The following is a 23,662-nucleotide window of genomic DNA, read 5'->3' as shown; positions in this document are numbered from 1 at the left end:
GCCTCAAGAAGTACCTTACATAGAAATCAAGAAGGAAAACAAGTAGAAATTCCCTGTCCAACACTTAAAAGGGTACAAGCAGGGGGCAAGTGTTGCCAAGATTTCGCACCTTCAGAGTGAATAATGACAGCATTATTAGAATTTCAGGAACCAATATTTAGAAGAAGGTTCCAACAGTAAGCTAAACCAGAACATGCAGATGAATCCCTCTAAATTATGAAAATCAATTTAAACACAATATGTATTCTAATAACCTGAAAACGATCATGGAACAAACAGATCAAGTTAGAAGGCTTAGTGTGCAATGAAAAAATAAACTGCTGTTCTGGATGAATTTGGTAGTAAGATTACATTGATGGTGAATGCTTTAAGTATTAAGCAAAGTTCTCAACTTCTGGTCCTCTTTTTTCAATGGTAATCAGCACATATTCCTGCTAGTTTACCTACTTAGGATTCCAACAGTTGATTGCTAAAAGATACCATAAAGATTAAGTTGAAAGACCAGAATTCAATTTTCAGCATGGGATTTTTTTCACTGATTAGCAAATTTCAGTATATAAAACATGGGAGAAACCCATAATAAGTGAAGAAGAGTTTTTTTCATTCTGAAATTGTGTCCTAACTTAGTAGCAGAAGTAACATGGAACTTCATTGACGAGACAACTAAGGAGAGTCAATCCATGCTTGTGTCTCCACGACATTTTGGGGAAGAGCGTCAAAAGGGATTGAATTTCAAGTGGCTGAAGATGAATTTACCGTCCACTTTGGATCAGTTAGGCTATGTTTGGAAAAGGGATTTTAAGTTTGAAAGAAAAATGAAAAGAAAATGGCATAACTTATCTACATGCTTTTACGCACACACAAAAGTACTTATTTTCCTTTCTGCTTCTTTCCCTTCCAAATTCCAATGTAGCAATAATATTTGCGGATTTGAAGGAAAAGAACTCCCCATATCTTACCATAGAAATGTGGCAACTATTAACCAAAGCCTGGATATTTCCTTTTCCTATTCATGATACATCTAAACGTGCATAATATATATATATCTCAGATTAGGAGACATAGAAAGATGCTCAAAGTAAAGCAAAACCTAACAACCATCATCATGAACTGAAAATAGACATAGAAAACAGATAAAAACAATCTGGAATTATAACAAATATTCAACATATAAATACAGATATTTGCAATATGTATGTACCTACATAGATATACACACACAATATGTAGCAAATTCAGTTGACAAAAGGTTTAAGTTCGCGAACAGGCATGCACTAAACAGATCATGTATGATATTGCCCCAATTAAGTCAACATAATCCAGTTTGTCCCATTAACAAAGACCAACCAGTAAAAACTGTTTGGATGCTTAGAAAACTGTTGCCTGCTTTCACAAGCCATAACTTCAAAATGGGAGTACAGATGTTACAGATCGTTTGAAACATCTATACAGCTAGTTCATCAGTTCAACTATTTGTTTTGAATTAATAACTAGGTCGCCTTCTTTCATCTTCTCCAACACAGACAGCCGCCAAGGAAGGCTCCTGAATTTCCACCCAATTTTCCTATCCTCCAATTTCTAGCAACCGAACAGCTCTCCGAAGCAGAGGAGAAAAGTTATGCAAGAAACCCAGATTCAAACAATGAAATTAAACATGATATAGCGTTGATCTTATCTTAGTAATATGGCCGCGACTCGTGGAAAAAAATCGATCCTTTGACTCAGATCACGCAAAGAATATAATAACAAAAACGCTTCGATTTCAGGGACACAAAAAGATTACGATTAGGAACCTGGACAAATCATGATCTTTTTGCTTTTTTATCAATACCTGACACCTGCGACGGCGCCGAACTATCAACCACTCTCACCGGCATTTTCTGATCGAACAAGGGAAACCATGGCCGCCGCCCAAACTAAAGGGGTAGATAAAGAAGAATAGCCGGTTCACTTTGAACCGGTTTCTTGTGCTACTCTTATTTGTATGGAAGAAAATCCGGTTCACTCACATAATAAATATAAAAAAAATAATAAAAAATAAAAACAAAGAAGAAATGATTGTCGGCGCAATTTTTGAAAATATAACGATTTTTAAAGAAGAAAAAAGAACTCATCAATAAGTTTACAACGACAGCGATAGGTGGTGCCCACTGGCATTCCTGTAAATATTTAAAAATTTAAGAAAATAAAATAATATATAATATAAATAATAATTTTTTTTATCAAATGATGGGCCAAATAACTTAAAATAATAAAAAAAGGGCAGCCCGGCATTGTTACAAGTGATATTATATTTACAGAAAATAAAATAATTTTTTATATACATATTTTATTTTTATGAGTTTTTTTTTTTTTTTACTTAGAGTGTTTAATTTTTAATTTGGGTTCACTCTGAAATATTCTAAAATTTTAGATTAAACAAGTTGTTAGAAGGAAAAAGAAAGTTTTTGAAGTGTTAGATTTTGAAAATTTTAATATTTTAGTGATATGTCACATTTTATAAATATTATGCGTATTTTTGTGTGACATATTAAAAATATGTTTATATTTATTTTTGTGATATCATTATTAAACATGTTAAATCTATTATACGAATTAAGTTTTTATTTAATATGTATTTTATTTTAATGAAAATGAAAGATTTTTACATTTATATTTTGAATTATAATGAATTAAAAAATTTATTTTAAAGATTCTTAAAAATTCTGGATGGGATGCTAAAATCTATTTTCATGTCTTTTATATTAAATATTTTGAAATGAATCAAAAGTTTGAACTGCCTAATATGAGTCATAAATTAAATTAGATTCGATATAAGAAAATTAGTGTCCAACTCTATTTTAATAAATTAAATTAATTTTTTAAGATATTATTTAGGAGAATAATTTTTAATAAATTTAGAACGAATAAATAATAAAAAATAAAAAGTCAATCGCATAAAAATTTTGAAAACAAGGAGTAAATTATAAGAATTGGCAAAAAGATTTTATGAGAAATGTTTTTAAAAACAAAATCCCTAAATTATAACATAAACACATGAAGGATATTTCAATTTATTAATTTTGTATTTTGTATTTTTATTTATATATCTGCCATATAATAATTTTTTAATAGAATTTTTAATAATGAACTATATTGCAAGAAGAAATACAAAAAAAATTAAAATAAAAAACTAAATTTATTATAAAGAATAAAATTTAAAGGTCTATTAAAATTTAATAATTAATAGACCACATTATTTATCCCAATTCTCACATTAGTTACTACAGAGACAGAGCTGACAAAAAGCTCACACTCCAAGTCGAAACAGAGCGCAAGACAATAGCCCATCGATGGCGGCATCACCTACCACCAGAGAGAAGCGATTCCGCAACAGACGACGAGCCTGTAAACCCCTTGTCCATGGAAGACGGATACGACAAAGCGAATTCACTGAATCCTTCTGAGTTTGAGAACCTGAGCTCAGTCGCCGAGATGCCGATCGTCGCCAGCTCCGGCAGGCCAATATCTCCCTCTAAGTACTGCACTACCTGTCGCATCGTCGGCCTCATCGCCGGCTCACCTTGCAAGCACAGCAACGCCAACTTCAATACTAACTCCGCTTGCTCAACCACATACTCCCCTCCCAAATTGGCATCCACCGCCCGCAAAATCTCGCCTTTGCTCCATAAAGAGAATACCCAATCAACCAGCACCGTATCTCCCCCCATGCTGCTGGCCTCTATTGGGCGCCGCCCGCTGGCCACCTCTAGCAAGAACGCCCCAAACGCGTACACGTCCGTGCTTGTCGAGGCCTTGCCGGTTCTGGTGTGCTCCGGCGCAATATACCTGCTCAAAGTAAATGTGTAAGTATAAGACTTTAGATGAAGCGGTGATTAACAATTCAGCAATACCCAATAGTTCCGACGACATGAGTGGTCTGAGGACCAGTTCCATGATCGTATAATCTTGCAAGCCCAAAATCGCCCAATCTTCCGTTCAGTTCGCCGTCTAGTAAAACATTACTGGCCTTGACATCTCTGTGGATCACCACTTGCTCCCATTCCTCGTGTAGATAAAACAGCCCAGACGCCACACCCTTGATGACTTTAAATCTTTGCTGCCAATTGAGGGTGAATTTTGGTTGGTCATAGAGAAACTTGTCAAGGCTTCCATTGGGCATGTAATCATAGACCAGAAGGAGCTCGCCTTTGCGCCGGCAGTAGCCTAGGAGCGGGACCAAGTTCCGGTGCCGGAGCCGGCCGATGCTGACGATTTCGGCCACAAATTCCCTCATTCCTTGCCGGGATTCATGGGAGACTCTCTTCACTGCAATCTCAAGCTTTGAAGTTGGTAATACTCCTCTATAAACCCTCCCAAATCCGCCACTTCCGAGAAGCTCTTTCTCTCTGAATCCTTTAGTGGCGATGTATAGATCTTTGAACTTGAATCTATGAGTGCCATACTCACGTTCCCATTCTTCCACCACTTCGGCGAACTTTCTCCTCCTTTCCAGAAGGAAAACCACGCCGGAAATAGCGGCGAACACCGAAGCCAAGGAAATCAGAGGCAACCCAACTGTCAAAAACTTGGATGTCTTCTTGGGTGCCATTCGTGGAAGCTTCGGAAGCTCAGAAAGATCAAGCGGTTCGGCCTGGCCGTTGATCTTGAAACTCCAGCCGAGAATATAGTGGGATGTGAAGACTGAGCCGGTGGAGGAGGAGAAGCCGACGTACATGGTCTGGTTTATGATCGGAGAAAGGTCTCGAGACAAAAACAGAAGAGGCTTTGACGGCTTTTCAACACCGATCGGAGCGATTGTGACTTCCATTGTCTTCTCCGAGCCATTGTACTCCACCCAGACTTGCATCGCTTTGCCGCTGATCAGGCTCAGGTTCTGAAACCGGTGGGTTTTTTCGACGTAATAGCTCGCTGGCTCGGCTGTCACTGATTGCAGTCCATTGATGTCAATTCCGACATGGTTGTCATTCAGATCTTTGAGTTCGCTGTTGTAGATCGTGTCGAGCTCCACCGCCACAACACAATTGGTCTTATTGCCGTCATTGAACTCATTGAATAGGCCAAGGTGCTGGCTGGAAGGCCGCCGGGAAGCCCGCGTTGCGGAGCGACAACGAAGACAATTCCATGGCCGCTGAGAGTGGGGTACTGGGGAATGATGCCGAAGACGAAGGTGGTGGAGAAGGAGAGAGCCGAGCCGGTGGGCGAGTTCTTGAAGTGGATGGGGCTTGGGTAGAAGGCGTGGCCTGTTTTCTGTTTGGTGCCGTTGGTGAGGGCCAAGAGGCCGCGGGGAGTGAACTTGGCTAAGCCGTCGAGGGTCAGGTTGGCCAACTTGAAGCCGTTGAAGGCAAAGTGGGAGTCATCGGCGGTCGCAGATTGGGGGAGCAAGGGAAGAAGGAGGACCAGAAGCTTGAGTAGCATGGCTGTGGCTGTGGCTGTGACTGCGGGCAACTATCCCCATATCTGTCTATTTAATTTAACAATTACTAATAACAATTAATTAATTAATTTGGGTTGCATACAAGTCAAGATGCTTTCTGGGTTTGTGATAAGAAAAACCCAAGCGTGGAAACGTCGTCGATGCATGTACCTGTGGCTCACACAGCTTTCTGCTAATTCATTTGGAAGCTTCTTAAATCCCCCAGCAGAAACGAAAACTGAGTGGATTTAAACTATAATTATAACTATTTCTTGTTTTATTAATGACCCAGCTTAGCCTTAATTACCCATTATCTATGTATATATATATATATATATCTTTACATGAATATATGAATTATTATCTTCAAAACAATTATTATTTATTGGCACCGCATTATCTATCTTCATAGGTGGGGCCGAAGACTTCCACTTCTGTCAGCCGCCTTGCGCCACTGTGGGAGCCCTTGATTACGGCCGCCAGCCACTGGAGCAACTCATGGTTTCGTTTTAAGACTTTTATATAGCTTTATTTCCATAACCTCAACTTTGTCAAGTGATTTAGTAAAGGGTAGTAATGTAAAATTTAATTTTTTATTAAGTCTATGTGACCTTGTGATAAATAGTGTCATTAAAATATAGTCTTCTAGAGACTAGCAAAGGAAAAATCAGTAACAGATGCAAGTGAGTCTCCGTACAAGTTTTCAAATGCTTAAATTAGTGTCCTGCCTGAATTTTAGAAAGCAACTACAGTTATAATAAAGGGAATCATAATTTTTTAGCTTATCGTGGAGGAGTTTCTTATTTATAGAAAAAAAGAGACTTAATATATAAAGGGAATCATAATTTTTGGTGGACATCACATGTTTTTATTCGAATTTGTAGACAAATACATTAAAGGTAAGCATCACCTAGTCATAGAGGTGTCAAAAGGGCCGGGCGGCCCGCGGCCCAGCCCGTGACGGGCCGGGCTTTAGCCCGGCCCATTACTGTTCATACGGGCTGGGCCAAAGAAATTGGGCCCACGACCGGCCAGCCCGTGGCCCGTTGGGCCCTTATGGGCCAGTAAGGCCCTTACTCATTTTTTTTATTTAATTTTGTTTTTATTTAATTTTGTTATTCTTTAGTAATTAATTATTGATATTGAATACTAAAAAATTTAATTTCACAATATATATAAATAATAACCATCAATTAATTTATTTAAAATTTTTAAGTTAAATTTTTTATATATTTAAATTAAAAATAAATATTCTCCTTTTTATATGTACATTATTTTTCATATCAATTCACAAGAAAAATTATAAGACATATAGATATAGAATTTTGAAATATAAAATAATGAAATAATATTTAAAATTTAAGAATTAAGATAGAAAATATTTTAAAAAGAAACAAATTAATTTTTATATATATATTATTTTAATATTTATATATGTATATATTATATGTATTATTTTTAAAAAAATTATTTAAAAAAAAAGAAAAAAAAAAAAAAGGCCAGGCCCGCTAGGCCCTGTGGGCTAAGGGCTAGGCGCTGTGGGCTAAGGGCCAGGCGCGGCCCGACCCTCTAGCCCACGGGCTGGCCCGACCCAGCCCCTTCGTAGGGGGGCTGTGGGCCGGGCTGGGTCCTATCAATGACAAAAGGGCCCGGGCCAGGCCCTTTTAGTAAAAGGGCCGGCCCGATCCGTTTAAAAAGCCCGTTGGCTGACTCGGGTAGAGTCGGGCCAACCCTTTTGACACCTATACCCAGTCATAATAGTTCTCAGGTTTCGATCATAATAGTTCTCAGGTGATCTCTCAAACACATTAGTTTCTCAACCAAATTTCCCGCTTTAGTCTCCCACAAATCTTTAGCAAATTTTATTTCTCAATAATAAATCTTTTTCAAATTTCGTCCCCCACAAGTCATCCTCGTTTCAAATTTCTCGCTTTAATTCGTCAAATTTTTCAATTAAAGTCTTTTACAAGCTGCTCAATCCCAATTATCCAATGACTTCTGCACCTGTAATTTATTTCGCTTAATTTTCTCTTCTAATAGGCTTTTGAACATCTTTCTTTAAGTTTGAACTCATTCTTCGATAAAGACTTATTTTCTTGAACATAATAGATTTTAAGACAATATTAAAGAATTTGAAAAATGAAACAAATCTTATAGGAGAACAGCAAAAATCCTTTGATATTTCAAGAATGATTTTGAACAATTTAGATTATTTTCTTCCCTCAAGGTTGTTTTCTTGGAGATAGACATATGTGAACAATTGGGTTTCTAGCTCCATTAAGTTTATACAAATTTAAAATAGGGTCAAAAAAATAAATAAATCTTTAATATTTTTGATATTTTAATAATTGATAATAATCATAAATACGTAATACATTATTATTATCATTGAATTGAAACATCACGTCAACATAATAAGGTGTTATTATTGTTATATTAAATATTTTATATTTATTTGCAGTGCTACCATTAATATTTGAAACGACATCGTACTCTGCCTGTCTTTCCTTTTGCATACAAGTTAAGATAAGATTATTTCTTATTTTATTAATGACTAGATGTAGACTTATTAGTTTGAAAAGAAAAGTTAAAGTCTTGCGTAACATTTTAATATTCGATTCACATTTAAGGCTTGTTTGGTGTATTTATTAATGTTAAAAGGATGTAGTAAGTGTTTAGTTTTTTTTTTTTTTTTTTTGCTCTAGAGATATACTATACTATAATCTTTAAAAATGATGAGTCGGACAAAAATCGTGCTTTAAAATTATCTTATACCAAACACACCCCTAACATAAAAGATTAGAAAGTCATCAACAATTAGTCATTAAGTATAATGATTAGTATTTTCTAATTATTAATAATGAATGCTATATGAATTGTCAAAAAGTCTTCCTCAAATTAGATTTTTGGATAAATAATTGATTGCAAAAGATTCCCATCTCTTGTGTGGGTCCGAAGACAATAATACGTTGAAAATGTTTGTAGTAGGCTAATGATAAATGAAAAGGTCTTTGGGGGTGTCAGAGTTTTTAAAATATTTTAATAATATTTCAAAACTATTTTATAATATTAAAAAATATCAAATGCTCGTTTTCCTCCGCAAAAGGTTAAGAGTTGAAATTTTGGTTGAACGTGGGATTTTTTTTCTAAATTTATTATTTATTTTTAATTAATAAATCATGATTCATGAATAATATAATTTATATTCATATTTATTTAAATATATTATAAAATTATTTTTAATTAAATAATTATTTTTTATATTAAAAAATTATATTAACAAAAATATTTATATTTTTTTATTTATGTATTTTCTTACATTTATGTCTTTATTTTTTTAAAAATATTATTTTTTTTATTTTTATTTCGTATATATTTCTCATTTTTGTTTTTACGACCGGAGTAGTAAGGGGAAAGAAATTGACCCAACTAGATTGGGCAAAACCCGGATTTGGGTTTCAAACTTATACTTGGACCCAGGAAGAGAGAAGGTAGGCTGCACCAAATATATTAAGAAATGAAGAAATGGTATTTTTTTAAAAAAATCAAAAATACAAATACAAAAAAATGTGTAGAAAAAAAATTATAAGAGACTTTTTGTAAATATAATTTTTTATTATAAATATTATATATTAAAATTAACTTTTATATTACATATTATATAAAATATAAAAAAATTTCTTATATTTTTATATTATATAATATAGAACAATTTTTTCCGTTTCAAATTTGGCGGTTAGAAATGCATTTTAAATATTTTTTTAATATTATAAAATATTTTTAAAATTATAAAAATAACCTAAAAATATTTTTCAATGTTTTTCAAAATTTTAGTAAAGAAAATATTTTTAAAATGTCAAAACGGTATCCCATAGACATTTTCGTGCATCATTCGAATGAAGTGAATGAAGAGTTTTGATAAAGAAGAGAAGAAATAAAATAAGGAGTTGGTCTTCTACCTAATTAATATATTCAAGACTATTTTTCAAATAAGACAGCTGAAATAAAAAATATTTTGTACTATGGATTAATTTTGTATGTATAAAATTGTGAAATAATATTATCTTTTTTGGTAAATAATAATAATATTGTCATTGTAAGTTAATTAATGATAATGTACAAATTATATAAATGTTTTTGTAATAAAAATTATCTATTATTTTAGATTAAGTCGGTCGACCCAATTGTGCTGCCGGCCATAGTTTTTGTAGCCACGAAAGGGACAGAATGGACAAAAAAGGGTACATTTTGCAAGAACTTGCCTGTTAATATAGGAAGATCATCTTCCTCTTGGAGCCATTGATCTTATAATGGCAGAGGAAAACCCAGAAACCAAGCTTCCTCAGCAGCACATCGATCCTCAGTCACTGCTCTTCCCACCAAGTAAGTTTTCTTCCGCCTTTCTTCTTCATCATGCTCAATTCACAATCTTGATGATCTCTTCAATCAGTAAGAGCTAGATATGGTAGCTGTTCTTTAGCCGTGTTTTATGGGGATGTTCAGGAGGATCACTGGATCATGTTTCTGGATCGGGAACACCTCGAAAAACGACGTGGCCAGAGGTGGTAGGTCTGGTGGCAGAAGAAGCAGAGAGGAAGATTAAGGAAGACATGCCAAGAGCCCGGATTCAGGTGGTCCCGCCGGGCTGCTTTGTCACCATGGATTTCAATCAAGAACGGGTCCGCTTGCACGTCGACTCATCGGGAAAAGTAGCCGGGCCTCCTAGAGTCGGCTGACAAGTTCTTACTCTGCAGTATGATCAATCATTTCTGTTTCGTGTAATCAAAGTCTGTAATGCCTGGAGATAACTGGTTTAAGACTTGCATGGAGAAATAAAACGTTCTATCTTGCATGGTCAAGACTTAAGCCAGATGTTAAACAATAATGTATAGAGTTGCGGTACAAGCAACTCTTCTCTCATCATCATTTAATTTCTAGAATGCTTAGCATAAATAAAGGCCCTTAAGGCCAACAATGGCTACAAAGGCATTGAAGGGTGAAAAGAGAACAGAGCAAAAAGAAGGATTTCACTATTACCTTAAGTAGGCTACCGACCAATGAAACGTGGTTGACAGCAGTGGTATCCATGCTGTGGTTGTACAATTTTTATAGTAAAAACATCCCTAGTTTAGACCTAAAATGTATACAAGCAGGTCCCATCATCGCTCCTGGCTGTTGGATCGAAGTTTGATGCAGATGGATCGGTGCAGCCTTCGGGGACAGGAAGGCCGATTTGTTGGGCTGCTTTGCCTGCATCCAAACAATTGGAAGAAGTTTAAGAAAGCTCTTCAGAGTATTCATTTTCTCCCATCAAGACCTATAGGATAAAGGGTGCTAACCATAGAAAGTTCCTCCTTTTATGGCATCTTCATTAGCATCTCCAAGGGCCGCCTCATTCAAGTACTTGTCAGCCAATTGGACTCGCTTCACATTCTCCTGCTCCTGGACAAGCATGTTTCCATACTCGAGGAGCTTGTTGAGAGTCATTTTTGGTTGATCGAAAGTCGGGGGTCCCTCCTTTGAGTTCACAAGCCTTTTCCCAACATTTTCTACCCCAATACCAGAAATCCACTTCCTTACTTCATCATCGTACACTCTTGCCCTGAGGGCTCCAAAGAAATCTGCCAAAAACAACATGACATGATGTGTATCCCCTTCTTTGCATTCTTTCTGAAGTTTCATGTGTCAACCATGACATGACAATAATACTCCATGATAACAAAAGCTAGAAATATATGCCGCCCATTTCTCATAAACTTTGACTTTCAATTAAATAAATCCTGGTAAAAGATGTTGCAAAGCTGTAACTTACCAATAGATTGGCCAGGGAAGGTGTCAACAAGCTTGACAATGTCCTCCTGGGGAACATTGTCAGTCCTGAAGATGCCAATGCAGACACCAATCCGGTCTTCCCTGGTAGGCGCCCAATAGAACTTCTCCATACGACCATCACGGATGAGAGGGGCATACAGAGTGGAGAAGTCATTACCAGTGACTATGACGGGAACACGGGGATTCTCCTCCTTGTTGTACATTCCGGGGAGCTGGACATTGGTCGGGTTATCAGCAATGTTCATAAGGGTGGCATTTACCATCTGGTTGTTCACTGTGTATTGGGTGGTTCCACCAAGCCTTCCAGCTCCTGCATCAAGATCATTGATGAAGAGGGCACACATCTTGCCTTTCCTGATGATGTCTGCTGCCTCTCTGTACCTTTGCCTGATCAATTTAGCCGGCTCTCCTGCATTCCCGCTTTCCAATTCTCCAGCACTCATCATAATGGGGCTGAAATCAATCACCAAAAATATCATAATTAAGCATCAAAATGCCCAAAAACATTGCAAACAAATAACCAAAGGGGAAGCTGTGAGAATTATGAACTCACTGGATTCCCATCTTGGCAAAGACAAGCTCACACTGAAATGATTTCCCCTGACCTTTGCCTCCCCAGACACCCAGAATAAGAGGAATCTGCCAACAATTTTGACAAACAATGAATTTGATCCAATTCACTCTACAACTTTATCTAATTGTGATAGGGAAAAAATTAAAGACACCTAACCTTGATGTTTGGGAGGTTGAGGAAGTTCTTGGTGATGTGAACAACCAGCTTGTCCATGAAAGCAGGAGCAATGTAGAAGCCATCCATGTTATTGTCCAAGTTGTACCTGAAAAACAGCAATTCACCATCCATTCATCAAAATCAAATCCCAAAATGAATTTGGAGGGACACTGCCAAGATTAGATCATAAAAATCCCCAAAGTTTTTCGAGTCCTCACTGGCGAAGACCGGAACTGATGTAATCATAGGAACTCATGACTGCATCGTGAGTTCCAGCTCCCATGGGAGCTTGAAAGAGGCTGTCCACCATTCCCTTCCCTCTGGTGATGTCCTGCTGGTCGTCCGAGATATCGGTGGCGAGGCCTTTCCATCTGTCCTTGTCCGTCTGCTTCTCCTCATTCACTTCTGCAACAACCTTGAAGTTGCGGGATGAGTTCCTAATTGAACTTGAAGCCCTAGTATTTCCTAATCTCTTCAAGCCATTGCCAAAGAAGGCTGTGCTTGGAACAGAATTTCCGGCAGTGGATCCACTCAAGTTCAGCTGCACCAAACAAGATCCCCTGTTTATCGCCAAAGGACAAGCAAATTGACAGGAAACTACACTCTCCATTACCATAACCTAGAGTTCCAACTATCCAAGGAAATGAAAACTAAACCAGTACAAATCAACCTATAGCTTGAACAATGTTACAATGGCAATGAGATATAAACTTCAATACAGAAATCCTGTTCATGTTCCAGTTGATCAAATGGAGTCAAGAGAGGTAGACGATGAGAACAAGAATTACAGCAGAGGAAAGCCCAAGAACATGATTTTGTTAGATGATACCAAAGTGATGCATATGCATATGTCAAGATTGAAAAGGGGCGGGAAAATTGGGTGGTACCAGTGGCCCGTTGACAGCTCCAACGGTTGAGACGGTGGTAGCCATCGTGTGTGGCGGAGCTCCGGCGATCGTAACCTTCAATTTCTGGAAGAAGGTGAACTGAATTTCAATCTAGACTGAAGGAATAACATGGGTTAATACTTGACATTTAATATATCCGATGAATGATTGAAATGTTGTGGATGGATATGAGAATTCCCAACAGCCACACAAAAGGGCGACTGGGGGATTGGCTGTATTGATGACGTGGAAATGTTGAGGTGGACGTTGGTTTGACACGTGGTTTCCTATTTGGTATATGCTATGGATGCCAACAGATTTTTGAGGCTTTCTTGCCCAGTTGCCCTTCCCTAAACATGACAAAGTTGACAACAATATGGAGGCTTTTGGGGACATTCCAGCTTTGAGGCTATGGTTCAATCCTCCATCTCCACCATATAAACACAAAATAATATTAATAATATCAATAATAAGGCTTAATTCACACGGCACCCCTCTTTAATAATTAAAAAATATAATATTTAATTTTTTATATGTATAAAAAATTTAGTATTTAATTTAATTTAATTTTTTATACGCGGCACCCCTCTTTAGTATTTGTTAAAATTTAGTATTTTAATTATTAAAAATTATTACTTTAAATTCCTACCATAATACAACGTTAACGAGTGTATGAAAGTGTCCATTTTTACAAGTGACATCTTATAGATGATCAATTGACAGTATTTGAATAAGTTGATTAGTTTATTATACTCTCTTAATAATTAAAAATTATGATATTTAATCTCTAATATACAAAAAGATCAAGATTTCATATTCCAACTATTAAAAATTATTATTTTAAGTGTTTACCTAACTGAGAGTAAACAAAGTTATTATTTATGTCACGTAGAACATATGTATAGGGGGTGTTTGTTAATTAAGATAAGAGGGAGAAAATGTCAGAGATGGGAAGCATTCCAGATATTTGGTCTTTACAACGTGTTTGTTAAGCTTATCTGACCATTTTCGAAAAAGGTCTCACGTGATCTCTTATCTCTCCCTTTCAAAATAAATTTATCTGACCTCCCCCATCGGATAAATTTATCTGGTTATTTCAAAATAAGGTTCAATTACTTATCTGCTCCTCGTAAGATAGTTAATGTCATTTAATACATTTTAAATATTTAAATTTATTAAAAAAACTTATTTATTTAACTCTTATAATTAATATTATTTAATATATTTTTAAATTATTATATATTTTGACAATTTTTAAAAATTAAATGACATTATTCATTTCATTGATTTTTAAAATTTAAATTTCTCTCTCTCTATATATATATTATTAACTAATATAATTCCTTTCATCAATTTTTAAATTATTTTATTTAATTTTATATTTTATTATCTATTATGAAAATATGTTTTGGTCATTTTTAATTATCTAGTAGAGTTATTGTAATTCTAACAATTATTATTTATACTTTTCAACTCTTTTTAAATTTATTTTTGAACATAAATTTAGAAAATAAAATATTATTTTTAATTTTAATCTTAATCTTAATTTTTTTGACAATTCATATTAATCATAAAATATTATTTTAATCATAAATTTGGTAATAGGGATATTTTGGTAAAAAAAATCCTTATCTTAATGCTTATCATATGTATTAACAAACACATGAAAAGAAAAAATATAGTTACCAGTGAATTTTAAAAAATTTAACAAACAATCTGATAGAAATCTTAAAATGTTTCTCGACCTTATCTTGACCATTTCATATCTTGATCTAAAAAGTATCACAATCTTATTTTGATACCACCTTATCTTGTTCATTTTAACAAACGCTCCCATAAAAGAAAAAAAAGTGTCATGTTATAAAAAAAAAGTTATGTCAGTGAGATATATCAAATTAAAATTTATCTTATCAGAGAAAAGACTAAATTACTCATAGTTTAAAAACAAAAAAAAAACCCAAATTTCAAACATCTAAATCTCTAAATCACTAAGCCAAGAAATATTACCATCTTTTATTCTCAATTAGAAAATATAACAGAATTAATATATGTCTTTTTTTTTTTTTTTGTTGAACTCTATTACATTCTTCTCTCACTTTATTGTTTATATTTTCTTTTGTGTCTCAAAATTAGAATTTAAAATAATAATTTTTAATAATTGAGATACATAATTTTAACATTTTATATATTAAAAATCAAACACCATATTTTTATTTAAAAATAAAATGTTCTGGGAGTCATATTATAGATATTCTTCTTGTGAGCTCAATTCTCTTCATGCCCGAGCTCCCTGTAGTCTTCACACAGATAGGATCCAATTGAAGTTCGGGCTTTTCATTGGGTCGAAGGTTGGGCTCAAGGATTATCTTTGATCAAATTATAAGTGTCAGACAACTCGGGTCACTTGTGGCCCGACCCAACCCGCTTATCTAGTAGTTTAGTCTAACAAGCTCGTTATAATAGTAAAAAGGTCGTGTTAATTGGATCCAAATATAATGTTATATTAGATTAGAGACATGTGACCCGTATCAAGGCACAACTGGACCTATCATTTTGGCACGACTTGACGCAACTGGCACGGCGCAGAATGGGCTATTTGGCCCGTTTGAAGAAATGTTTTTAAAATATTATAAAAATTAAAAAGAATTTAATAAATTGAGTATTGCAAAATTGATCGTAAGTAAAATTATTATAAATAAAACAAACATGAATAATTTTATTTAAAATAGTTGGAAGTTTATTTAAATTTTTAGAAACGAATAAAAATATGTTTGAAATATTTTTTATTCATATTTTATACCAATTTTTTATTTTAAAAATAATAAGAAAATTCTTTTTAAAAAATAATTTATTTTTTAAATTCACAAGGGCCAACTCGTTTGGCCCAATAATCTAGCTCACTAGGACTAAGATTGGCCCGACAAGTGACACAACCCTCTTAACATGTGACTTGATCCCTCTTTTCTAATATTAGCCATGTTAGAAAAGCTTATTTTATAAAAGATTAAATTTCGTTTGACCTACCAAAACCAGGCCTAGCGAGAGGTGAGTTAGCCGAACCCAACTTTCCTATTTAACACCTTTACATCGACCCACGTCCACCTCATTTGATTAGAACATGGTTTTCATTTTTAAAATAATTTTTAATTTTATTGATAGATGATAAATATATCGTATTTTGTAAGATTTTATTAATTAATTAAAATTAAAAATAATATATTTTATCTAAAAATAAGGTGTATTTATTAAAATTTAACTAGTGTCCTCATGGGCGGTTAGTCCATGGATAAAATAGAAATAAAATAAAATAATAATGAGACTATATAACACTGTACATTTAACCCTTTAACCAAACATGGGATTTACCCTTTGAGGTGCCATACATTATTTGCTTAAAGAACCAAATTTATGACAAATTCAAAAGCCCAAAAGGTTGCACAAAAGTAAAAAAAAACAGGGATTTAAGAAGAATCCTAAAAAAATTTCAAGAGATTTTTTTTTGACATAAGAGGTCTCTAGAGACCCTCGACCAGATTTACTTTCTAAGGTAAAATAAAAAGACTTTCCAAGAGACTCGAAGATCCCTCAAAGATTTGAAAGTCTCCTAGAAATCCCCTTAAAATTGTATTTTACAAGAACGCATCAACTTATCTCTAAATTTAGTTATTTGAAAGACAAAATAAATGATTTCAAAAAATTTGAATACTCTCTCATTTGCCAGTTTCAAGTTCTATAAATAGAGTATGACCCCACTCTCTAAATTGACAAATAATACTATACGAAATATATTACTTTCTCTTTTAATTTTTAGTAAAATTAATTTAGGCATTCGCGAGTATAAGTAGAAGACATCCCGAACACTTTGACTATTTTTTATTTTATAAATTTTTAAAAAATTAATTTTTTTTAAATTATAAATTTATTATTATATCTGAAGAATAATTTATTAATTATTTTTATATAACACGAGAAAAAATGAATATTTTTATGCAAAATTTTGTGCCTCGTGAACAAAACCAACCAAGTGACATATTATTAATTTCTTTTCTTATATCTTACCTAACTTTAGATTCAATCTTCAAAGAATGATTCACCTAATTCTGAGAAAAAAATAAATAGAAGAAAGACCAAAAACATAAACATTTAACTCAACGAAGTTCTATTCTATCACACGACCACCGACGACACGTGGACCAAGAATCGTGGACATCCACATCGCCGTCGCCACAGTTCCGGCGATCCTCGTACCAATAAATGTAGCTGAGCCCCACCAGGAGCTCCGCTATGGCGGCCTCCACCTTCTCCCTGTCGGAGAAATGCAGCGTCTGCATCAACAACACCGACTTCTTGGCCTCAAACTTCATCGCCTCGATGTTACTCTCCGCCTTCCACTTCAGCGTGTCGTGGGCCATCGGCGCCAGCCACTCCAGTATCCCCCTCATCGCCTCCCGCCACCCCTCCGCAAGACGCTCGCCGTCGCGTTCCGGTGCCGCCGCCCTCTCGGACTTCCTCAACTTCAACCGCACCAGAGTCTTCAGATTCTCCGGCAGCATCTGGTACAAGCTCTCGCGGGCGTTTTCGCTGATCGTCACCGCCGGGTCTAAGTACCTGTTCCACAATATTAGCTATTTTAGTTAGTGATAAATGGTATTTTTTTGTTACTATATATGTTCAAATGGGTATCTTGATACGGTACCTCGCCGCCAGGAGTATCACGTCGGCGTAACGTGCCGCCAGGCCGGAGCCGCCTACCGTGGTGGGTCTGGCTGCCTGAAACACACCGCTCTTCGACGTAGAACCCGAGTCTTCCGGCGAGAAAAGCAGCGAATCTTGGCTGTGGAATCTCACCAAAGCAAGTTTATTAGTCTTTGGAATAGGCCCTGATCTCGAATTCCCGACGTGGCAAGTGTTCTTTGACGGCAAGAAGTGATGAGGTAGCGATGAAATGTAGGGCCGGAAGACGCTGCAGAGTCGGGCGTAGACGACGCAAACAAATCGGGCCATAAGACCGGCACCTTTGTCGAACGTCTTGCTCCACAGCGAGGCTTCTCTGAGACGATGAACCTGCTTTCTCTGGTACGCGATTTTCTGCTGGAAGGCGTCGAAACCCGGGTGCTCCGTTTTCATCGCCGAGGAATTCTTCTTCCACAGCTTCATCTTCTGTTCGGAAACTTCCAGTTCCGATAGAGCCTCCAGCGCCGCATAGAGCCGGGAAGTTGCCGATATCAGCTTCTCCATTTTCGCAATCAATCTATCCTTCTCTTTCGACGCGTACTCCAATTGGTCCAAATCGATGGTGCCCAGCTTGAGATCGGTGTAGACAAGGCCGAATCGGGTGAGGCCGGAGTCGGAGCATTTTTGTCCCAATCGGGTCACGGTGGCGGCGATTTTGTCGAGATTTTCGAGCTTCTCGGCGCAGGCGAGGCTCAAGAGGAAGCCCTCATCTTTGGAATTCAAGTAGCCGACTCCTTCGGATCGAATGACCTCCTTTCGGAGCTTCCCGATCTCTGAATCGGCGAGAGATTCGTAGAGGGAGATCAAGCGGGCCATGGTCTTGGCAGTCTCGAAGGCCAGGATTCCGAGCGGGGTTCCGGCGGCCGAGCGCTTGGTTTCGGCGGAGCGAGAGCGCCGCAGATTGTCGCCCACCCGAGATCCCATCTCCAAGAACCACCGCATTCTGACGGATTACAGCTGCTTTATTGCAGAATGTAACCACTTGTAATGAATTACGATTGCCTTTCGATTTGGGTGCGAGGGCCTTGCAAGGGGAAGATTTGGGTATAAGAAGGGGGAAGGGGGCCGAGATTGCGAGGAACCTCATTGGATTTTCTTGACGCGCTTGGACAGTTGGATTTTCCTGAGAAAGTGATGCCAGCGGACAGCTTCTGTGTAGCTGTGAGATGGGACAATTTGGGAAGAATGACAGTCGACAGAGAGAGAGAGAGAGAGAGAGAGAGAGAGAATCTCAGGTTTCTCGTTATGTCGGTTGGAAACTGTTGATTGTTAATTCATGCGATTGACTTCATAATTGACTAATCTACCATAATTAGTCACAAAAGAAAAACAAAGAATGTTGTGGGCAAGCTGGTGTACACCCTTTATTAGCTTGCTCTAATAGCACTTCAATAATATGTATAATTGTGAACCATTTTTTATGAGTCATTAAACACATTATTATCATTAATTATTTTACTTCACTTATAACACAACACTTGATTTAATCCCGTCCATGTTTAGGGTTGCAAATGCGTCAAGCTACTCCACTCGGTGTCTAGCTTAATAAAAACTTATTTAACTTCATTCATTAAGATAAACGAATTGAAATTGAATCTAATTTTAAAACTCGATTTATAAATGGGTTAGGATTTAGATTAATAATATTCAGCTCATTACAACTAGTGAACATGTTTGATTGAAGGGTTATAAATATTAATAAACTTTCATAAACATGTTTGATTATGAATTTACGAATAGTTTGTGAATGAGTTTTTTTTATAAATATATTATTTAACATAAGGTGATTAAATTTAAATTATTATATATTAATTTTATTATTTAACATAATAATATATATAATAAATTAAATTTAAGACAAGCCCAAACTTTAACTTAGATTGACCAACAAACGCTCGAGTTTGAATCTAAATTTAACTTATCAACTTTTTGATAAGCAAAATTCGAGCCGTGCTTTACTGCTCAAGCACAAGCTCTACTCTAGAAATATCTAGTGAGCCAAATCTGAATTCGACTCAACTCGATTTGATATGATTTTAACTATATTTATACTCAAATTGTAAGCTAAAATACAAAAGGCTATGTATTATATCTGCTCTTCCCCGTGACTTGTCCACTTTAATCAGGTACAGTAGCTTCCTTTGGTGTGTTCTGCCTAATCAAATCTTCATCCCGTGTTTGATTGATTATGATGAAATAATCATCGCTTATAATAATGTATATAAATTATTAATCATAGTTTCATGGTTTCCCACTTAAGCTGATGAGCCCCCTCCCACTAATCTGCCACTATCTTTATCACTGTGGCTAAGACGCTGAAATGACGCCATCAAGTGGACTCGGATCTGTACGACCTTGCAGTTTTTTCACATTCAAACCCGAAATGTTGCTTAGTTATCAGATTTGTCCTGCCCGCGCCCGGCTCGTATGGGACAAACATTATGTTATTCACGTGGGTAACATAATATTTTTGTAATATATTTTTATATTAATATATTATAATACATGCTTTGTACCGTTCGAACCCAATCTCGACCCTCTTCTCAGATCCAATCTGATCTTTTTTCTAGACCTAATCTTAGTCTAGCGCCAACCTGCCACAACATCATTGCAATCTCACTAGATATCCGTGCAACAATCTCAAACTCCATCCTCATTAATAGTGGATCATATTTACATTAACGAGGGTTCCATCGTCACTATGCCGCCTCTTGAGAATCTCCATTGACACTGGATAGCTAGTCTTATTACCTGTAAACGCACGATGCATACATGTAGAAGGTTATCTCCTTCATCTATATCAGTCAGCTCTTTTCAGAGTCAAGGTATGTTCTGATCCCTGACCTACTGATATATTATCTCTCTTACTCAGTAAACCGTCAGAATGCTTGTAAGTGCCAGCCATCTCCTGGACAGACCTATCGTTGGAGCCCACACCTCGCCTTCAATCGTTTTATTTAGTCAGGAAGAAACACACTCATTTTAATGTTTTTAACACATTTTTTATTTATCTTGAAATATTAAGGAATGTTAAAAAAATGTTTACAAGCTATTTTTATAATTTAAAAAATATTTTTGAATTGTTTTGAAATATTAAAAATGTTGTTTCAATAACTGCATTGGAGACAGAACTATGTTGCTTCTGTTTCTAAGTAAAAACCTTTCACCCTATGATGTTCTTCCTTCTTCTTTCGTGAAAAGTTAAAAAATTTCAAAGTATTTGTCGCCATATTTGTCTTCTTTCGTCTCGATCTCATTGTGATTCCACGTTTCACCATTCCTTTCATCTTTGGTTGACAACTGCAACTTTGAACTCTTCAACCAGTTATCAATGGCCAATAACCATTCATCTTTTCAAATATATATATATATATATTTAACTCTTTCTCAGATAAATTATAAATATATTATATATGTATATATATTTTGTGAATATATATAGTTATGATTGTGAATTTAAGTATTTTTCATATTTTCATTTCTTATTTTTTTAAATATTTTTTTATTTTTATTTTACATCATATCCGATTCTTATTTCCCCTTTTTTTTTGTTTGTGACCTAGTTAATGCACTATATTTTATATTATATTAATATAAATATATAATATTAATATAAAAATATTATAATTAAACATTAAATAGCATTTCCGGGATTCCCAATTATTATGGTCTCAATAATTGATTCTAATCGCGGTCAAGGTCAGGGTCGCGGTCAGGGTCATGATCATGGTCAGGTCAACAAGTTAATTCAGCAAAGCGGAACAGTAACTATTATTTCTGTTACGATCAACTATATATGGACATACGTTATAATATGGCTTGATTAAAATAATATTTAATATTATTATTATTTAAATATAAAAATAAATTTATTTAATTAAAAATATAATCATCTAATCATCTAAGTTTGCATGAAAAAAATAGTTAAAAAACGTGAAGAGATCTTTATACAAATACTCAGCTACTTCAGTCAAACATTGACTATATAAAAAATTGTAGAGCAGAATTTATATTAGCATATATTTTTTAGAATAAATAAATATTTATTTATTTATAAAAAAATATAAATTAATTTTAAATAAATAAAAATTATAATTATAATATTTATTTATTTTAAAAAATAAATATCACAATTATTTTATTTTACGCATTACGTACGTGGGACCTTGCACCTGGGCGGCGAGAATGTCCCCTGCGGAGCCTCGCTTCGGGGTCGCGTCCGTGGCACGGTGGCCATGGCCACGACAGTCCCGCGGGGCCCAAGCTTTGCCGTGAGACAGATGATGACTAGCAAAGTGGGGTATGATTAATCAAGGGGCGGGGTGAGTGCATTTTAAGAAATAATTTGGTTTGGATTCAAGCAGTCAAATTGATGTGTTAAACGTCTTGACCATTATCACGACGAGAATTGATTCTCGAAAGCGTTCAAACTTCAAAGCACACTGAGGCACGAAATCATACGTGGCAAAGTTAATTGGACAAGAAAACATTAATCTAATCAATAGAGTCTGAAATCCAGTGGGAACGGAATGACTTGGTGAGGACGCTCATAGTTCGTAGGAATTTGACCAAGTAAAAGGTAGCTTGGGAGAACAAGCAACCAAAGGAGGTGGAATTGCCTCCGAAGTACCGAGAGTGTTTTGATTCAAAATAAAATAGGCCAAAAGTATGTTTATATTATTGATTTTTTGCTTCTTTTTTTTTATAGAATTTTAATTTCTTTTAGTTTTAAATGTGTTTTTGAAGTTAGGTTAAAAGTATATTTATGTCTTTAAACATCTTATGATTTTAAATATGCATTTAAATTGTACAAAATCACTCATTTAAATACTTGGTTAATAAATAATACATACACGTATTGACGTGACAATGTTTTATCGTCTCCTGAACTCTTTCTCTCTCTTTGACTACATCTCCTATTTCTTTGACATCTCTTACATCTCATTCGATTTGGTTACGTAGGTTGATTAAGTTAAATGGGTCATTGATATGCCTAAGTCAATGATTGTTCTCGCCATGTCGGGGGATAAAAGATGGAGCTAGTCTAAGCGTAGCATTTTTTGTAAAAGATGCAATCGAATGAGATGTAGAGGTCAGAAAGAGAAGAGATGTGTTGACGTTCAATTTCGGTCGACTGTTATTCGTTTTGGGCCGTAGCGAGTGAATCTGAAAATGCCAAGAGGAAGAAAACAAAGATAACATATATGAGTCAACGTAAGGAATTTTTTTGTGGTTCGGTCAGAACGATGCCTACTCCACGACTGTACCCTAATTATTCTTCCAGAGTTGCGGTTTTTCTTCATTATTCTCCTTGCCTCCCCGTATGATATCTTTGACTCCTATTTATAATGAGGGGCCTTTACAATTTGGATAAGATATAAAAATATAAAGATGACAATGGCAGACCAACAGTTCTTATTATCTGCATAAAATCGGGAGTGAGATCCTCATTACGAGGAGTATGATCCGTTTTAGATAAAGTAAGTGGGCCCTACTTCTGGCTGTTCAATAACTTTGTCATCTATGCGAGCTAAAGGTTTTAGGCCAACAAGTTGAATGATTCAGCGAACTAGGGTCTTTATTGGGAGCTCGTTAAGTCGATCACTAGGAGCTCGCTAAGAGCTTCGCCGAAAGCTCGCAAGGAACTTGTTTTATGAGCTTCTTTTAATGAGGTTGCTTGGACCTTCTAGGCCCCAGGCGATTGGGCCAACCTATTGGACTGACTCTAGTTCATAAGGAGTGGTGCCAGAAATACATATAACAAGACTCAATCAAAGAGAAAAAGAAAGTTAAGGAGATGCTAGAAAGAGAGAAGAGCTAAGACGATGTTGTAGAAGAGAAAAAAGAAGTCAAATAGATGTCGAAAAGAGAGGAGATGATGGAAAGAAAGAAAGATAGAGCCAAGGAAATATTGAAAAACTGTTATGTCAACGCCTGTGTGTATCATTTATTGGGTCTGTTTGTTACAGATTAAATGTTGCAACTTTTAGCTTCTAGTTTCAAAAAAGTTGGGATGTAGTGTTTGTTTTAGCTTATAGAATTCTAACTTATAGCTTTTACTGG

The 23,662-nt window shown here is 35.5% G+C and overlaps 3 protein-coding genes and 1 pseudogene across 4 annotated transcripts; 1 reads left to right on the top strand and 3 right to left on the bottom strand.

Annotated features, from left to right (window-relative positions):
• Positions 1-3,159: 3,159 nt before the first annotated feature.
• On the bottom strand, positions 3,160-5,454 carry LOC127789646 (L-type lectin-domain containing receptor kinase IV.1-like; annotated as a pseudogene).
• A 4,177-nt stretch (positions 5,455-9,631) lies between these two features.
• Positions 9,632-10,275, top strand: LOC127789659 (subtilisin inhibitor CLSI-I-like). Its single transcript, XM_052318603.1, has 2 exons — positions 9,632-9,799; positions 9,920-10,275. Exons 1-2 carry the CDS (start codon positions 9,727-9,729, stop codon positions 10,150-10,152), a joined length of 306 nt encoding a protein of 101 aa, XP_052174563.1. The 5' UTR covers positions 9,632-9,726; the 3' UTR covers positions 10,153-10,275.
• A 15-nt stretch (positions 10,276-10,290) lies between these two features.
• LOC127789649 (ribulose bisphosphate carboxylase/oxygenase activase, chloroplastic-like) lies at positions 10,291-13,033 on the bottom strand. 2 transcript variants are annotated; one of them, XM_052318593.1, is made up of 7 exons: positions 12,866-13,033; positions 12,197-12,519; positions 11,979-12,084; positions 11,802-11,887; positions 11,229-11,701; positions 10,756-11,037; positions 10,291-10,666 (listed from the first exon to the last, which is right to left on the bottom strand). In XM_052318593.1, the coding sequence occupies exons 1-7, from the start codon at positions 12,908-12,910 to the stop codon at positions 10,551-10,553; spliced, it is 1,431 nt and encodes a 476-aa protein (XP_052174553.1). In that variant the 5' UTR covers positions 12,911-13,033; the 3' UTR covers positions 10,291-10,550. The 2 variants fall into 2 exon arrangements, with proteins under 2 accessions (XP_052174553.1, XP_052174552.1); XM_052318592.1 differs by lacking the exon at positions 12,866-13,033 and having other exon boundaries at positions 12,197-12,603.
• A 3,839-nt stretch (positions 13,034-16,872) lies between these two features.
• Positions 16,873-18,701, bottom strand: LOC127790436 (protein PSK SIMULATOR 3-like). Its single transcript, XM_052319956.1, has 2 exons — positions 17,562-18,701; positions 16,873-17,473 (listed from the first exon to the last, which is right to left on the bottom strand). The coding sequence occupies exons 1-2, from the start codon at positions 18,539-18,541 to the stop codon at positions 17,014-17,016; spliced, it is 1,440 nt and encodes a 479-aa protein (XP_052175916.1). The 5' UTR covers positions 18,542-18,701; the 3' UTR covers positions 16,873-17,013.
• Between the last annotated feature and the right edge of the window lie 4,961 nt (positions 18,702-23,662).

The sequence above is a fragment of the Diospyros lotus genome, chromosome 14 (genome assembly GCF_014633365.1).
Source record: "Diospyros lotus cultivar Yz01 chromosome 14, ASM1463336v1, whole genome shotgun sequence".
Classification (NCBI taxonomy): Eukaryota; Viridiplantae; Streptophyta; class Magnoliopsida; order Ericales; family Ebenaceae; genus Diospyros; species Diospyros lotus.
This window is presented reverse-complemented; position numbering and strand designations above follow the sequence as displayed.

Excerpts from the sequence above, each read along its gene's own strand:
- LOC127789659 (XM_052318603.1), top strand. The coding sequence starts at position 9,727 with ATGGCAGAGGAAAACCCAGAAACCAAGCTTCCTCAGCAGCACATCGAT. Across the intron at positions 9,800-9,919 it reads GTCACTGCTCTTCCCACCAA|GAGGATCACTGGATCATGTT; the intron begins GTAAGTTTTCTT and ends GGGGATGTTCAG.
- LOC127789649 (XM_052318592.1), bottom strand. The coding sequence starts at position 12,594 with ATGGTAATGGAGAGTGTAGTTTCCTGTCAATTTGCTTGTCCTTTGGCG. Across the intron at positions 12,085-12,196 it reads ATCAGTTCCGGTCTTCGCCA|GTACAACTTGGACAATAACA; the intron begins GTGAGGACTCGA and ends GCTGTTTTTCAG. Across the intron at positions 11,888-11,978 it reads TCAACCTCCCAAACATCAAG|ATTCCTCTTATTCTGGGTGT; the intron begins GTTAGGTGTCTT and ends AATTGTTGGCAG.
- LOC127790436 (XM_052319956.1), bottom strand. The coding sequence starts at position 18,541 with ATGCGGTGGTTCTTGGAGATGGGATCTCGGGTGGGCGACAATCTGCGG. Across the intron at positions 17,474-17,561 it reads GTGATACTCCTGGCGGCGAG|GTACTTAGACCCGGCGGTGA; the intron begins GTACCGTATCAA and ends ATTGTGGAACAG.